Source organism: Prionailurus viverrinus, chromosome E1 (assembly GCF_022837055.1).
Source record: "Prionailurus viverrinus isolate Anna chromosome E1, UM_Priviv_1.0, whole genome shotgun sequence".
Classification (NCBI taxonomy): domain Eukaryota; kingdom Metazoa; phylum Chordata; class Mammalia; order Carnivora; family Felidae; genus Prionailurus; species Prionailurus viverrinus.
In genome coordinates this window covers 2,321,125-2,336,913 of record NC_062574.1, presented here as the reverse complement: position 1 = coordinate 2,336,913, position 15,789 = coordinate 2,321,125, and the positions used below count along the sequence as shown (strand labels likewise).

Below are 15,789 nucleotides of genomic sequence, written 5' to 3'. Positions count from 1 at the left end.
CGAGCTGTCAGCACAGAGCCCGACGTGGGGCTCGAACCCACAAACTATGAGATCGTGACCTGAGCCGAGGTCAGATGCTCAACCAACCGAGCCACCCAGGCGCCCCTATGTACACAAATTTTAACTTCCGTCTTTTTACTTTCCATTTTTGTGTACGTCTCATAAAGTTCATATCTGTGTGATATATCAGAGGTGCATGCTTAACTTTTCAGAAAGTTGCATTCAAAAAAGCACGGACCAGGGGCGCCTGGGTGGCTCAGTCGGTTGAGCGTCCAGCTTTGGCTCAGGTCATGATCTTGCGGTCTGTGAGTTTGAGCCCCGCGTCGGGCTCTGTGCTGACAGCTCGGAGCCCGGAGCCTGCTTCGGACTCTGTGTCTCCCTCTCTCTCTGCCCCTCCCCCACTCATGCTCTGTCTCTGTCTCAGAAATAAATAAACAAACAAAAAATAGACCATTTCTGTAAATGAGAGGGATACTAGAATTTCTGTCTCCCCTCCAACTAGTCCCTACTGAGCTCCAGAGCTTCGGAGCAGCTGCTGGGTGCCAGAATGTTTAGTGGGGACCTTGAAGGAGTTCGGTGATGCACAAGGGGAAGGGGTGTGTTCCAGACCCGAGGCAAGAGCTATCCGGGCAGCCCTGAAGCCAAAGAGAGCCCGGGGCATTTGAGACGTCAAAAAATTCCTGGTGGCTGGCTTGAAAGACCTTGAGAGGGTCGTAGGGAAAGATGGCAGCAGGGGCAAACGATGGAGGGCCTTGGGCTGAGATATTGGACTCTCCTCTGAGGGCAATGGGGAGCCACTGAAGCATTTATATCCAGGGAGGAGGCATGATTTGAGGCATATTAGTAGAAGATCACAATATTTCATTTTAGTGGTGCCTGAAATACAGCCTCAGAGGAAACCTCCAGGTGGGGGAGGCGCCAACATCTGGAACGGCCACCCTCCGTGTAATGTGATCCCTTAGCTTTGACCCTGCCCGTGAGCGGGGATCTTGAGAAACCAGGATAAATAAGGCCTGCCTGATAATCGGCCCCTATTATTACTGCGCACTGTGTCCAATCTTCTCGATAGTTCTGCGTGGGAACTAAAGCTCACGGAGATGAAGTAACTTGTTCTGTATCGTAGTTGGGACCAGCATGGCCTGGGGTTCAAATTCTCCTCTGCCCAATTCCCAGAGCTAAGCTCTTTCCTTCCCGTGAGCACCAAGAAACTCCAATCTTCGGCAGGGAAGACCGATCCTTTCAAGAGAGAGTTTGGTACGGCCCAGGTGGGCTCCTTTGGTTTTTGAAGCCTGGTACAGACTTCTGCCCATCTGCCAGCTTTCAGCGTGACTCGTTCGCCAGAAGAAAAGGGACACACCATACTGGTGACAAGACGAGAGAGACAGAAGTGCCTGGAGCTCAGGATGGAGTGGGCAGACAGGAAATGAGCAAACAGGAAGAGCAGGGCCCGCTGGGAATGGCCTCCTGGGCCAAGCCTGAGTCAACTTTGCCCTTTTCCTCACATCCTGTATCCAAGCCATTATCAAGTCAACACGTCATTGGCTGAATGCATAACCAGAATCTGACCATTTCCCACCACCTCCATTGTTACCGCTCCGGCCCCTGGTCCAAGTCACCATCACATCCCCCCTCGCTTTTTGCAAGAATGTCCTTCTGCCCTTGCCTAACTATAGCCTGCTCTAGACAAAGCAGCCTGAGAGAGAGAGAGAGAGATCCTGTAACAGTGCTATTCAGCCTTAGCTGCACATTAAAGTCTTTGGAGAAATTCCCAGAAAGTTCTGATATCTGCACCTTACCCCAAATACTCTAATTAAATTGTTGATACGACATGGGGCCCGTGTAGAGGTATTTTGTGAAGCACCCAGATGATTCTACCTTGTGGCCAGAGCTGAGGACCACTGCGTGTGTAAGGCTCACGTCTCTATCCGAACCTTGCAACACTTCCTGTCTCGCTCAGTATAATCCAATGGTCTGCAAGGCTGTATGTGATCTGGGCTCCTGGGCTCTCCATTCCTTCTGCCTGGTTCGTTCCATTCCAGCCACACTGGTGTCACTTTTGTTCACTGAATGACTAAGGCACACTTTGCCTTTCTTGTTCGCGCTGTCTGAAACTTTTTTTTTTTTTTTTTTTTTATTCCAGAGGCCGGCCTGGTTCCGTGCTTGACCTCCTATAGTCAGGTCTTGGCTCAACTACCACCTTCTGGGTGATACCTTCCAAGTCCACCCTCTGCAAAATTGCAACCCTTGCCCACCACTCTCTGTCCTCCTCATCTTGCTCAATTTTTCTCCATAACACTTGTTACCCTCTGACTTCTAGTATATTTTACCTTATCTGTCTCTTCTCTACTAGAACGTAAGCCCCAGGAGATCAGCAATTTTGGTTAATTTTTTTTAAAAAACTGCTGTATGTTCCTCTCAAAAGCTGTCTGACACATAGTAGGCGCTCACTCAATCTTTGTTGAGTAACCGAGTTTCTGTATGTTGATGTTTTGGTGGATGCCGGTGCATGGTTTGGGCCACGTAGAATCTGGGGTACTTAAGCCCCCCCGGGGGGAGAGGTCAGGCACTTGGGTCCGAAGCTGATGATGGCTGAAGCTGTGGGAGCAGCTGACCAGCCCAGAAGAACTTGGACCCATCTCTGAAAACCTGCTTCTATGTTCATCTTTTTTTTTTTTTTTAATATTGATTTATTTTTGAGAGAGAGAGTGCTCGCACACAAGCAGGGGAGGGACATCGAGAGGGCGACAGAGGATCGGAAGTGGGCTCTAACAGCAGACACCCCAATTCCGGGCTTGAACTCACAAACCGGGAGATGGTGACCTGAGCCAAAGACAGACACTCAGCCGACTGAGCCACCCAGCCGCCGCCCCTCCCTGTATGTTCATCTTGGTGGGTGACCCCTCCACCTGCGTGGTCACCAGACAGGGACCTGGGGTCATCCGGAACGCCTCACCTGCACACGTCACCCCTCAAACAAGCTCTAGGTTTGCTGTGTAAGCATCTCCCCGATCTACCACTCCTCTGTGCACCTAGCACAGCACCCGCTCCTCCGGCCGCCGTCCACCACCCAGCCCGGGCGCCTTCGTGGTTCTCCACCTTGTGGTTTAGATGTGTCTTTCTAAAACCCAAATTCGACCTTCTCTTTGGGTCTTAACATCTTTCGATGGGCCCCCCGCTGCCCCTGGGGCCAAGTCCCAGCTGCCACCAGGCCTTCCGTGCAGGTAGGCGGGTGGCCTCCCTCCCTCAACTCTTCTCTCGTTACTCTGCCTATAGGGCCCCAGGCTCAGCACCTCCTTACACCTGCGGGCCTCTCTGCTCAGGACCCAGAAGAAGCGACTCCTCTGGCAGTGGGGACGGGGGGAGGCTTTCCTGCTAACCGCGCCGCGTCCTCTGGCCACCCCCGGACCTCACTGCGCGCACGCTCACTGTTGCCACCGTTTGGCGGCCTGTCACCCACGTGGCCAGGGGCTCCTGGAAGACGTACTGTCGTAGCAAGGTGTCTGTGTAGATGACCGCCGCGTCACGGCGAGCAGCCGCGGAGGCAGCCCCCCGGGGAGGTGGAAAGGGAGCCGGGGGGCCAGTCCTAGAAGCCAAAGAAGGAGTGTGGAGGGTGTTCCGCTGCGTCAGCGAGGCCCGAACCGCCCTCGGGAGGAGGAGCCTGGGGTCCAGCGCCGCGCCAGCCGCCCTGGCTTCCCACCCGGGGACACCGAGCGCTCTGCGCCCGCAGACCCGGCGGGGGTCGCCGGGCTAGGTCTGGGCCGGCGGCCCTCCCCTGGCGGGCCTCCTCTGGTGTCGAGCGGCGGGGCGGAGCGGGCGGGGACGCCGGCCACGCCAGCGAGCTCCCCGGCGCACCGCTCGCGGCCCCGCAGGAGAGCCGGCTTCCTTTGTGCGCACGCGCGCCGCCCGGGCCGGGAGGGGCGGGGCCTGGACGGGTCGAGGGGCGGGGTCGGGGCCCGGGCCCGCCTCCCCGAGCTCCTGCGAGCCGCCGAGCGCTGGGCACGCCAGCTCTTCTAGGGGCTTCAGGTGAGCGGGGGGGACTGGGGCGCAGGGGGGCCGGGAGGCCTCCCTCGAGGCCGGGCCGTCGCTCGGACCGCGGGTCCATCCTTCCGGCCGTCTGCCAGCAGCCGCCTCCGCGGAGAATGGGAGAACAAAGGGAGGGGGCGGTTCTGGGGCCCCCGAGGGAATCCAGGGTCCCAGGTACCCGCCCTGCCCGCTGACACTTTCGGTTTCTCCCTGAGTCAGAGGCGCCGCCCAAGAGACCCTGGGCCCGCGCCGCGCGCGGCCGCCTCTCCGCGTTTGCCTGTCCGTCTTTGTGTCTGTCTCTGTGTCTGTCTGGCTGTGTCCGAACTTGCCGCCACCTCCAAAACTAAGCCTCCCGGACACTGACACCGGCGAACTCTCGCCCCTTTCCCATGGCAGGTAAGTGGGCGCGAGGCTGAGGGTCTCCGTTATCCCCCCACGGACTCGGGAGCTGGGCGTCGAGCACACCCTGCGGGAATGTGCTCCGACTGGCCGTGTGGGGCCCCTCCCTTCCTCCCGGGGAGCCGCCGCCCTGCTCCCCCGCCCCGTCGTCCTCAGTCTCTTCCCATCTCATCGCCCTGCAGCCTCGCGGCCCGAGGGGAGAGGGGATGTGGCCGCGGGTCCCCGTCTAATCTACCCCTGTCCCCCCACCAACAGGCTACTTGCCCCCCAAGGGCCACGCCCCTTCACCCCCTCCTCCCTACCCTGTGACGGCTGGGTACCCGGAGCCGGCGCTGCACCCCGGGCCCGGGCAGGCACCAGTGCCCCCCCACATGCCTGCCCCTGCGCCCGGCTTCTCTCTTTTCCCTTCGCCCGGCCCCGGGGCCCCAGGGCCTGCTGCCCCGTTCTTGCCACTGCCCGGGGTGCCTTCCGGCCTCGAATTCCTGGTGCAGGTGAGTGGGAGGGCGCGGGGTGGGTGGGGGGGGGCGGGGAGAGTGACGAGGAGGGGACCCTGGCGTCCAGACCAGCCAGCTGACGTCGGGCGCGGACCTTCCTGCCTTTCCAGATTGATCAGATCTTGATTCACCAGAAGGCCGAGCGAGTGGAAAGTGAGTGGAAAGAGTAGGCTGGGCCTCGTGACGAGGGCAGAGACAGGGGGCTCTTGGGCAGGTGGCGGGGCCTGAGCCTCAGCGTGTCCCCCTTGGCAGCGCTCCTGGGCTGGGAGACATGTAACCGGTATGAACTGCGCTCGGGGGCCGGACAGCCCCTGGGCCAGGCGGCCGAAGAGAGCCACTGCTGCGCGCGCCTGTGCTGTGGCGCCCGCCGGCCCCTGCGTGTCCGCGTGGTGGACCCCAGTGATCGAGAGGTGCTGCGTCTGCTCCGCCCCCTGCACTGTGGCTGCAGCTGCTGCCCGTGTGGCCTCCAGGAGGTGGGCTGGGAGGGCTGGGGCCAGGGACGGGGTTGGGTGGGGGGAGGGGCAGGCCGGAATGCGGAGGACCAAGGATGGAACATGGTCCGCGCTCGTGATGAGGCCTGGGATGAAGCTTAGCTCGGGTGGGGGTGGCAGGCGGGATGGGAGATCTAGTGGGGAGCGGGGCGGGCGGTAGACCCGGAAGCTGAGAGCTCGGGCCAGGGTGCCCTGGCTCGGCAGTGACCCTGCCTGCCCCTGGCTCCAGATGGAAGTACAGGCCCCTCCCGGCACCACCATTGGCCACGTGCTACAGACCTGGCATCCCTTCATCCCCAAGTTGTCCATCCAGGATGCCGATCGCCGGACCCTCCTGCGCGTGGTGGGGCCCTGCTGGACCTGTGGCTGTGGCACAGACACCAACTTTGAGGTACCAGGAAGAAGGGGAGATTCCTGGGAACTTCACAAACCAAGGTGGCAGCTTCTGTGAGGCGCGATGGCCAACACTAAGGGCAAGACCCTGAGCTCACTGATCCAAATCCAGGGAGCCTCCTAGCACATCTCCAGTGTTCTCCATTCAGAAGGGGGCGGCCCGGTGGCCTTCTGAAAGCTTGGCAGGGAGGCTTTCCTCTGAAGGACCAATGCCGATTGTCACCTGCCGCCCCGTGTTGAGGGGGAAACAAGCTAAGGCCAGGCTTGGTTTGGGGCACAGGATGACCACTGGGTCTGCTGCGGGCTAGCTGCTATGCATGAGTGTGTGAGCCCGGGGCCCTGGAGCCAGCACCAGTGTAACTTGTCAGCATCCTGCGGCTTGCCCCCACCCCACAGGTGATCTGCGTCCTCGTCATCAGAACCCAAGTGGTGACAGTGCCAGGGGTGAGGCCTGGGAAGCGCTTTCGTTTCCAGAAGACAGAGGCACCTCCCCGACACTGTGGTTCTTTAAGGGATAATCACCAGGGCAGATAAGGGAGAAATCACAGGGAGAAGCCCGTAGACTTTCCAAGGCTTCGGATGAGGTGTCCTACCTAAGCCTACTTTTACCAATCGAGTCACCTGGGGAGCTGGGTGGAGGCTCTGTGATAGAAAGATGACTGGGTGACCTCCGCATGGGAACATGCAGCCCGTGGGGCCCTGGGAGACCCAGGCTCCCTTTTACGTAGTTATGAGCAGCCCTTCTTTGGGGCTGCACTGGGGATGGCAGGGCTGGCTGGGAGAGGCCCTGCCCAGCCGGAGACTGGTCTGCAGGAAGTGCCCCAGAGCTGTCAGTGGGGGAAGGGGACCGGGAGGGCACAGAAGGCAATCACTTCAGTTCTAGCCCCTGAAAATAAGCATAGGAAACGATCAGGAAATCACAGTGAATTACCTCCTCCGTCACCAGGGCCTGTTGTTCTTGGGCCCGGAGAGGCCAGTGGAAATCCTGGTCCTTAGAGGCCACTTACTGCTGCCCCTCCCCCACCAGACGGGCTTGGATCCCCTCTGGATGAAGCTTGGACAGGGCCCTTGCTACTTTGCGGGGTAAAGGCACCTCTTTGGGCAGGCACAGCCTTCTAGGCGCCTGGCTGGCTGGTCGAGCGCAGCCCCCTAGCCCTCTTGGACCAGGCCACTCTGCTCAGGGCGCTGACTTCACCAGCTACGGGCGGCAGGTACTTTGATGACCAAAACAAACCTGGGAAGCAGCCCTACACGGAGATGAGTACTCGGTGCTAACGTTCCTGCCGCTACTTATGTTCGGTTTTTCGCGTATGGCCTTTCAGGAGCAACAGATGTGAGTCTGAACTCAGATCTGCACTATACACACGCAGTGTGACCGAGGGTGACTTGGTTTCCCCGGATGCCACCGGGAAACCCGCCGGAAGGATTCACTAAGGACAGAGCCGGCGCCGCTCATAAGCGGCGATGGGGGGGGGGGGGGCTGGCGGCAGGGGAGGTCAGCCACGTCCCCCCCAGTTGGCTCCTGCCTTCCCGACAGGTGAAGACTCCGGATGAATCACGCAGCGTGGGCCGGATCAGCAAGCAGTGGGGGGGGCTGCTCCAAGAAGCCCTCACCGATGCAGATGACTTCGGCCTGCAGTTCCCGCTGGATCTGGACGTGAGGGTGAAGGCGGTGCTGCTGGGAGCCACGTTCCTCATTGTGAGTTGGCTGCCCCGCCTCCCCTCCCACCACCCCGCTCTCCATCAAGGCTCTGTGTGCATCTTGGCCTCCTGCTAGATTAGAGACACGCTCTATGGGGGCGGGGGGCGGGTGCAGGTTCCGGACCCGGGTTGTGAGAGCTGAGCTAGGCCAGCCCCGCCAGCCCCGTTGACCGTGCCCTCCCGTCAGGACTACATGTTCTTCGAGAAGCGAGGAGGCGCTGGGCCCTCTGCCGTCACCAGTTAGAGGCCACCTCAGGGCGAGGAGACCATCACCTCAACCAGAATCCAGGATGGCCACCTGTCAGAGGCAGCCGCTTTCCACGACGTTTGCCGCAGGGGACAGACGGGGATGCCCGAGAGTCTAGGGGCCGCGGTGCCCTACCCCTGCCCCGATCCCCTGGCCTCCTTCGCCTTGGCCCCTGGGGAAGGGTATGTATGAGAACCCTTCTCCCTCGCACCGCTGTCTCTCCGATCCCTTGGCACACAGGCATATCAGCTTTACCCTCCCTTCCCCCGGCCTCCTTCCGGGGCCTGTGCTCCAGATCCGGCCTTGGGAATCCAGGGCCCTCGGGCTTTCTGGCAGGAGCTGGGGTGGGCAAGGGTTTGCAGCACCAAAGATGGCTGGCGTGACCGCTCTCGCCCCGCATCAGCTTGGCCAATCGGTTCAACCTCAGACCGTGGCGCTCTGAGGGGATCCCCGCCTCCCCCAGGCCCTGCCCACAGCCGGTGCTTCGTGCAGCTTCCTCCGGAGCCTTAAGCACCCCATCCTGCCCTCTGCCTTAGGAAGGAGGCTGTATCTTTGTATGTTATATTCATATAAACTTTGTAACTTTTTGGATTTCGGAAGATGTATGTGATGGGAGAGAGGAGAAGGGAGTTGGTATGGGAAGAAATGATGGGAAGACAGCCAGCCGGGCTGGGTGGGGGCTGGCCCGTTTCATAATCCGTGCTGCCAAGATCCAGCCTCTCTGAGTTCAAGAGGGCGACTTCATCGTCCATTATGGCCCCGGACCAAGCCAAGGCAGTCTGGGCCACGTAGCCCAAGTCAGCGGGATCGCTTCCGTCATCCGAGATGACTGCTCCCACAGAGACCCGTGTGGCAGCTGACGGCAGTTCGGGATGGCTGTCCCCGAGGCCCAGGATGGCCATTGGATCGCTCTCTGTAGCAAGTGGAAGCTTCCTGTGGGTGCGACGTGTGGCAGCTGTGTCCCTCCGAGTTCTCCTCGTGGTTGGCAATGTGGGAGGCAGAGCGGAGGAGATCCTTCTATGAACCAGCCGAGGGAGCGTGAGCCCTCAGAGGCCAAGGGGCAGGGCAGGAGGAGACATTCAGCAGTGCGCGACCCCGGGCTCCTCCCATACCTGCCAACGATCTCCCCAGGTGGGAAATTCTGCCCTGATGGGACCTGTCCGGGTTCTGCTTGGTCCCACGTGGCCAGGCCCTTGACCCAGGCTAGTATCCACACCCAAGGGAGCAGACCTCAGGGCCGGGCCAGGACGTAGCGGCTGGCGGCCGAGAGGTCCCACTGGTAATGCTCCAGGATGCGTCGGCAGTCGGCCCTGGACCGGCTGCTCAGATGGAAGAGCTGGTCCACCTGCGGAGGCAGGAGGGAGGGCAGTGGCTGCCACAGGGCAGGGGTGGGAGGGGTGGGAGGGGTGGGAGGGGTGGGAGGGGTGGGAACCCGAGAGAAGGGTCTGGCTTTACCTTGAGATTCCGGATGGCGGAAACCACGTCTCCCCCAGTGGCCCTTAGCGCCGCCTGGCACTCCTGGTGGGTGACTCCGTGAACGCTCAGCTCCACCTACGGGGCACGAAGTCCGGCTTAGGCCACGGTCCCGCCTGTAGCCCCTCGGGACACCAGGCCACCTCAGGGAGTTCTCACCTCCATAATCCTCCTCTGCAACTCGGGGTCGGGCAAGAGGCCTCCGGAGGGAACGGTGGCTTTGCCGGCTCCAGGTTTTCCCGGGGGGTGGCTGGGGAGGGGTTCTCTTCTGGGCCACGGAGGCCGCTCCCTGGGGGGCTGGCTGGGCTGAGAAGGACTGGAGGCAAAGGGAGGGCAGGATGGCAGGCCAGGGGGTCCCCGGGTCACGGCTCTGGCATGGCGAAGTTCGGGGGGGCTGGAACCACCCCCTGTGGGGCGGGGGCCCAGGGACAGAACAGACTCCAGGCTCTTGGAAATGACTGCACAGTTGAGAAATAATCAACCTGAGAGGAGGCCCAGATGCTGGGCCCTGCCTTCTCCCCGTTGTGTCTGTGCCGTGCTCATGGGGGGCCCTTGGTTAGGGGGACAGGAAGACAGGTGTGCGGAACAGACACCCCAGCCCAGGCAGCTGAGGCCCCAGAGAACGGAGAGGGCGGGCGCTGCAGGGGGAGACGCACAGCGCTAGAGAGGGCAGATGGGGGGCCGCCGCATCGCCGACACCAAGGTCAGGACTCAGAGCGGGGCAGAATTGCGAGAAGCGAGGTCCCCGGCACCACACCCACCTCTCGCCCTCTGCAGGGGCACGTTCCTTCTCTGGCCCCGTGCCGGAGGCAAATCCCGAAGCTTGGCCTTCCCTCTGTCCCTGTTGGAGAGCAATCCGGTTCATTCTCCCCACCTGGCACATCAGTGTGCCCCCCCACACACACACCAGAAACTCTGGGCGGGGGGGGCTCCCAGGCAGGCTGAGCCCCAGAGTGGAAGCCCCGGCTGGGAGGCAAGTCCAGCCTTCCCTCCAGCTGCCCGCCCCCCCCCCGCCCCCCTCCCCAAGCTTCCCTTCCAGAGGCATCGCTGGGCTTGTGTCCCCCACTCACCCATCCGTGCTTCCCTGGTGCAGCTCGCCCCGGGCAGGGGACACTCTGTGGACCGGACGGGTGGCCGGCGAGCCCCCCGAGTCTGCCAGTGTCACTGCTGAGGCTGGGAAGCTGCCCACTTTGAATGTGCGGCCATTCTGGCCCTTCCAGGTCGTGGAGTCCGGGCTGTGGGAAGAGGCACTGTTAGAGGGGACGGAGGGGGAGGGGGGCTGGGCTCCGGCCCACATTCAGCTCGCAAGCTGTGTGCCTGCAGCGGCAGCTGCCTGGAAGAAGGGAGGCTCTTTTCTCCCTAACACAAAAGGGCTCTACGGGCTTGGTGGCTCCAGTGGGAGCCACGACTTTAGTGGTGCTCCCGGGGCCCAGCGGGGAAGGGAGGAGGCAGAGGGTCAGGGTTCAGGGAGCTGGGCGGGGAGGGGGCAGCAGATTGGGACCAGGGTCAGGCAGGTCGGGTGGGAGTCCTCCTCCTTGGGGACGTGTGGGAGGCCCGAGGCTGTCACCTGGCCTCGATGACGGTGATGGGGTCACCAGTCTCCATCCTTAGGGCGCCTGGCTCTGTGACCTCCCTCACACAATGTGCCTCAGGAGGCCACGCCTGCAGAGACAGGAAGAAAGGGTGGCAGGGCTTGTGGCCTGAGTCAGAAGGGCAAGATCACGTGAGGAGAGGAAGGAGACTCCTGTTTACGCATCCACCCATCAAACCCATACCAGGTGTGTCCTCTGTCCCGGGCCCAGGGGGGACTGTCCCTATCCCCCAGTAGGGGGTGGCAGATCTGGGTTCCACACCAAGCCGGACGTACCCCAGGGGTCAGGAAGCAACAAAGGGGGGGGGGCTGTCTCTGCCTAGGAGAACCAAGGGAGGGTCCTCCCATGCACCGCTCTGCCTCCCAGTGTCTCTGGAAATATTTTCCTTTTCTTCCCAGCCCCGCTGCCTTGACCCTGACCGCAGACATCCTTTCATTTCTGCTTCATGACCCCTGTCGGCCACCTGCTCTTCCCTTGTTCAGTCTCCTTCCTCTCATCCCTCCTTGCTCCAAGCCAGAGTGAGAGAACATGTAAAGTGACTGGGAACTCCCCCGCTCAAAATCCCTCCATGGCTCCCAGGTGCCTTCAGGGTAAAGACAGAGTCTTCAACAACGCAGTTTACCGATTTAGGGGACGGCGCTCTTGGGTCAATTGAGTGCTTCAAATCCCAACTCCTCCACTTAAACTGTCACTGCCTTAACTGCCTTAAGTGCCCCCATCTGTAAACTCCAGATAATAATGGCCTTACGGGGTTGTTGCGAGGATGAAGCGGGCCAACGTGCAAGAAGGAGACATGTGAAGCACTTAGCACGGTGTCTCCCAGGGCTGGCCCTGGTTACGTATCATTCCTCGCATAGCCCTCCACGGGGCACCTGAGATGCTGGGGCCGCCTTAGCTGTATTTCCCAGTCGCATGCAGACCTTTCTTCCCTCTGCCTGTCAAACCTACTGCTCTCTGTTCGGTGCTCCGTCCCCCAGCCCTCAGCATCCGTCTCCGCAGCCCTAAGCCGTCTCCCCAGGGCTCTGGGCCCCGCTGCAGGTAGACACTGAATCCGGGTCATCCAGAGCCGGTCCCTGACCCCAGCCCAGGAGTATCTGTCACTCCTGTGCGCGGAGCTCTGGGAGAAACCAGAGACTGGGTGCATCTGGGGAGGTGGGGGCTCCCACCTCTTGGAGCAGCCCCTCCAGGTGGGGAAAGCTGGGCCGGTCGGCAGGGTGGGGGGCCCAGCAGCGCAAGGCGAGGGCGTAGAGAGCCCTGGGGCAGAGGGGAGGCCGAGGCAGCCGGGCTCGGTCCTTCTCCAGCCGCTGCAGGATGAGGTACGGCGGGACGCCGGCCCAGGGCTCCTCGCCCCCGGAGAACATCTCCCACAGCGTCACCCCAAACATCCACACGTCAGACGCAGAAGAGAAGGCCCCGTGGCGCAGGCTCTCTGGGGCGCACCTGTGGAAACGCAGCTGAACGGGCCGCACGGGTCCCTCCCGGGGGAGCTGGGTGATCTTGAGGACTTCCGGGGGCCCTCCCAGAATCCTCGTCCCAGCCTCCCCCGGAGGGAGCCGTCCACGCCGCCCCAGCCCTCTAGAGCCCTCTAGTGCCCGGGGATCCCGGCTCCGCGCCCTCACCAGGCATAGGGGATGGGGCGGGGTCCGCCCATGACGTAGCGGCCCCGGGCGCCGCGCAGCGGCCGCACCAGCCCGAAGTCGGCCACTTTGATCGTGCGCGGGGAGGCCAGCAGCAGGTTGCGGGTGGCGAGGTCTCGGTGCACCAGCCCCCGGGCCCCCAGGTACGCCATGGCCCCCGCCAGCTGCCGCAGGAAGAGGCAGAGCAGGGCCACGGGCAGCGGGGGCGTGGGGGCCGGGGCGGCCAGGCGCGCGTGCAGGGAGCCCAGGGGCGCCAGCTCCATCACCTGCGGGAGCACGGCGCCGCGTGAGCAGAGGTCCCGCCCTAGGGGACCCTGCCGCCCACCTGCCCTGGGAGCCGCTGTCCGGGTCTGCTCACCATCTGCAGAGGCTGGCCCAGGACGAGGCCGTGAAGACGCAGCACGTGTGGGTGCTCCAGGTTCATCATGATGGACACCTCTCGAAGGAAGTCCCCCAGCTCGGTGCCCACGGGGCCTTCAGGACCCACGCGGAGGGACTTGACAGCCACTGGGACCTGGGAGGAGTGGGGGGGGGGGAAGGACGCTTAGGGAACAGCTACGGTGGGGGGCCAGAGCACAGAGGGCACGAGGAAGAGATGGGCAGCCGGCCCCAGCACCCAGAATGCACTGGGTTCCCTGGGTACTCACACTCTGACCGCTGGGCAGTGTCCATAACCCTCGGTGCACCACTCCAAAGCAGCCAGAGCCCAGCAGCTCCCCTCTGCACACAGCACCATCCGGGATCAGACACTTGAGTCCCCCCTCGGGCTCAGGGAGGGACAACAGGGGGCTGTCTGAAGGGGGGGTGGTCTCCTTCTGCTCAGGTACAAAGCCCCCAAGGATCTGAAGCAGGGGTGGGAAATTAAGTGGGTGTCCTCCTCCCTGACACTCAACCCACCCCATTCCTGGGCCTAAGCTGGCCCTTGAAGTCCACGGCCCCCACCGGGAAATGCACACCTTGTAGACCCAGTTCTTAGACTTAAGCCCGGAACGGTGTCTCTTCAGGGCTTCGGCCAGTCTGCGCTGGGCTGGGGAAGGTCAGAATCAGAGGACTTGGTGGTACGTGGGGGTGGGGGTGGGGATGGGGGTGGGGATGGAGGTTGCAGAAGGATTTATAGGCAAAGAAGAGGGCTGGTGTGTCGGGGGGTGGGCAGAGGGGGTTCGAAACTACGAGGCTGGGGACCAAGAGAGCAGGACCTCTGCGCAGGAGCCCCTTACCGGGCCGGCCCATGCCGATGCCGTCCAGGTCCTCAGGCTTTACAAAGTCGAAATGCTCCGGCCGAGTAACATTAAGTTCCTCGAGGATGGGTCGGTAGAACTGGGCCAGCTGGATGTCCCGGAGCAGTCGCAGCAGCCACAGCGAGCTGGCCTCAGGGAGCATGTCTGGAGAAGGAATCCCTCAGGATGACGCAGTCACCTCCAGACACATAGCCCAAGGAAGGCACCTGAGACCGAGACCCCAGAAACACGCTCGCCAGCCGCCTCCACCCTCCACCCATCAGAAACGCTCGGGGGGGGGGGGGGGGGGAGGGCAGAGGGAGGGACACACCCGGAGCAGCCAGGAATCCCGCCGCTCCCACAAGCCCCAGGGAGAGCGCCCCCCATGCCTGAGATCCACTACCCTACCCCCCTCAGCAGTGAGAAACCCGCCCTCCTCACACCTGAGAGCTGAGCACCCTGGAGACCCCAGGGACGTTCCTTTGCTCACTCCTGAGCTGTGAAGGCACGCAGCCTGTGTATGCTTAGCGCACCCAGACCAGACGCCCAGGGACCAGGGACCTACCAGACATGCCCAGATAGGCTAACCACACACACACACAGGTACAATGCCTCCCACGCTCAAAACACTGCCACACGCACAGAGATCTACAACATGCTGCAGCCGGTGTCTGAGCCACCCAGGTAGGTGGCCTCGCGGATCTGAGACACTTCGGGACGCTGCCGTGAAACGCAGCTCATACTGCCACATACCCTCCTCCCTCCTGTGCCTACTTGTGACCCGGCAGCTCACCGCCTGGGAGATACGGCCGTCCACGTGTCCGAGACCCGTCTGTGATTGGCGGTCAAGTGCAGGCCAGCTGAGCTCGGGCGCTGCCTACAGAGGCAGGTGCTGCCAGGTGCACAGTCCCTTCCACACCCACCTGAGCTCAGCTCCAGGTAGCGCCCGGCCCGCACCCCTGAGTCACTCAAGCCACCTTGAGCGTCACCAACCTAACTCCACCAATCTTTGCTCGCTAAGGCCCGGTGCTCCGGGCGCCCGCTGCCTGCACAGCGCTCTCCCTGACACACGCCGGGACCTCTCCGTCCCCTCACGCGAGGGAGACCTGGAGGAAGGGTTGAACGAGGAACTGGGCTCGAGGAGGGGCGGGGGGGGGGGGGGGAGAGGCCACGGCGCTGAGAGACCCGGGACCACCTGCCAGGTGAGAGGGAGAAAGCACGGGAAGGGGGACGGGAGAAACGCGGCCGCGGTGGGGGGAAGGAGAGGGGGAGGAGGGAAGGAGGGAAAGCGAACAGGGCACCCGCGGACGCACCCCAAGTGACGGCGGCTCCGCCAGCCCCTGCGCGGGGCGTCCCGGCTCCTCCGGACCCTCACCTGGAGAAAGCGGAAACGGCGGCTGCGGAGCCGCCCAGGCCGCCAGCGCTAAATCCCGGGGAGGGCGGGGCCGAGGCGGCGGGGCGGGGCCTATGGGGCGGGGCCTGGGACCGAGGGGCGGGGCCTGGCGCGGGTCCCGGCCAGCCCACGCCGTGCCCGGGTCCCCGGCCCCGACTCCTGGAGCCCCGCGACCGCGGGCTGGGGGCCCCTCCTCGGCCCGGCCAGACCCCGAGAAACCCTTCTCCGTCCTTTCCCTCTGCCCTGCTGCACACCCTCTTTCCAGCCTCTTTCAAAGAACCTTTCGCCCCTCCCAGACTTCGTCCTCGGTGTCCTGTCTCCCATGCTCCCCTCTCCCCAGATCACCTCTCTCAGCCAGAGTCCCACCCCTCGAAGGAATCAGCCTCAGATGGAGATAACGGGCCCGGGCGCTGGGAGTATAAGGCTAAACAGGACAAAGTCCCCGGGTCCCAGCAGGGGAGAGAGCTTCCTAGCCCCCAAGTGGAGAAAGGCAAGGTGCACAGGTGCTTTGAAATGGAGCCAGGGCAGGGGCGCCTGGGGGGCGGCGGGGTGTGTGTGTGGGGGGGGGGGGGGCTCAGTCCTTTAAGCATCCGACTTTGGCTCAGGCCATGATCACGGTTTGCGGGTTCGAGCCCCGCGTCAGGCTCTGTGCTGACCGCTCAGAGCCTGGAGCCTGCTTCGGATTCTGTGTCTCCCTCTCTCTCTGTCCCTCCCCCAGTTGCGCCCGCG

General features: G+C 62.7%; 2 protein-coding genes across 9 annotated transcripts; one reads left to right on the top strand and one right to left on the bottom strand.

The window, feature by feature from the left end:
* Positions 1-3,873: 3,873 nt before the first annotated feature.
* PLSCR3 (phospholipid scramblase 3) lies at positions 3,874-8,339 on the top strand. Of its 2 annotated transcripts, none has more exons than XM_047832598.1 (8): positions 3,874-4,023; positions 4,243-4,419; positions 4,678-4,913; positions 5,027-5,069; positions 5,169-5,389; positions 5,637-5,798; positions 7,338-7,499; positions 7,689-8,339. In XM_047832598.1, the coding sequence occupies exons 2-8, from the start codon at positions 4,413-4,415 to the stop codon at positions 7,743-7,745; spliced, it is 888 nt and encodes a 295-aa protein (XP_047688554.1). In that variant the 5' UTR covers positions 3,874-4,023; positions 4,243-4,412; the 3' UTR covers positions 7,746-8,339. The 2 variants fall into 2 exon arrangements, with proteins under 2 accessions (XP_047688554.1, XP_047688555.1); XM_047832599.1 differs by having other exon boundaries at positions 3,891-4,023; positions 4,239-4,419.
* On the bottom strand, positions 8,300-15,101 carry TNK1 (tyrosine kinase non receptor 1). Of its 7 annotated transcripts, XR_007146817.1 has the most exons (14): positions 14,461-14,955; positions 13,668-13,894; positions 13,407-13,477; positions 13,098-13,292; positions 12,809-12,964; positions 12,433-12,716; positions 11,980-12,253; positions 10,789-10,883; positions 10,292-10,456; positions 9,983-10,062; positions 9,381-9,679; positions 9,204-9,299; positions 8,861-9,093; positions 8,300-8,765 (listed from the first exon to the last, which is right to left on the bottom strand). XR_007146817.1 is itself a non-coding variant. In XM_047832592.1 (13 exons), the coding sequence occupies exons 2-13, from the start codon at positions 13,828-13,830 to the stop codon at positions 8,980-8,982; spliced, it is 1,992 nt and encodes a 663-aa protein (XP_047688548.1). In that variant the 5' UTR covers positions 13,831-13,894; positions 15,043-15,101; the 3' UTR covers positions 8,300-8,979. The 7 variants fall into 7 exon arrangements, 5 of the variants coding, with proteins under 5 accessions (XP_047688548.1, XP_047688549.1, XP_047688547.1 ...); XM_047832592.1 differs by lacking the exon at positions 14,461-14,955 and adding an exon at positions 15,043-15,101 and having other exon boundaries at positions 8,300-9,093; XM_047832593.1 differs by lacking the exon at positions 14,461-14,955 and adding an exon at positions 14,981-15,091 and having other exon boundaries at positions 8,300-9,093; positions 13,668-13,832.
* Between the last annotated feature and the right edge of the window lie 688 nt (positions 15,102-15,789).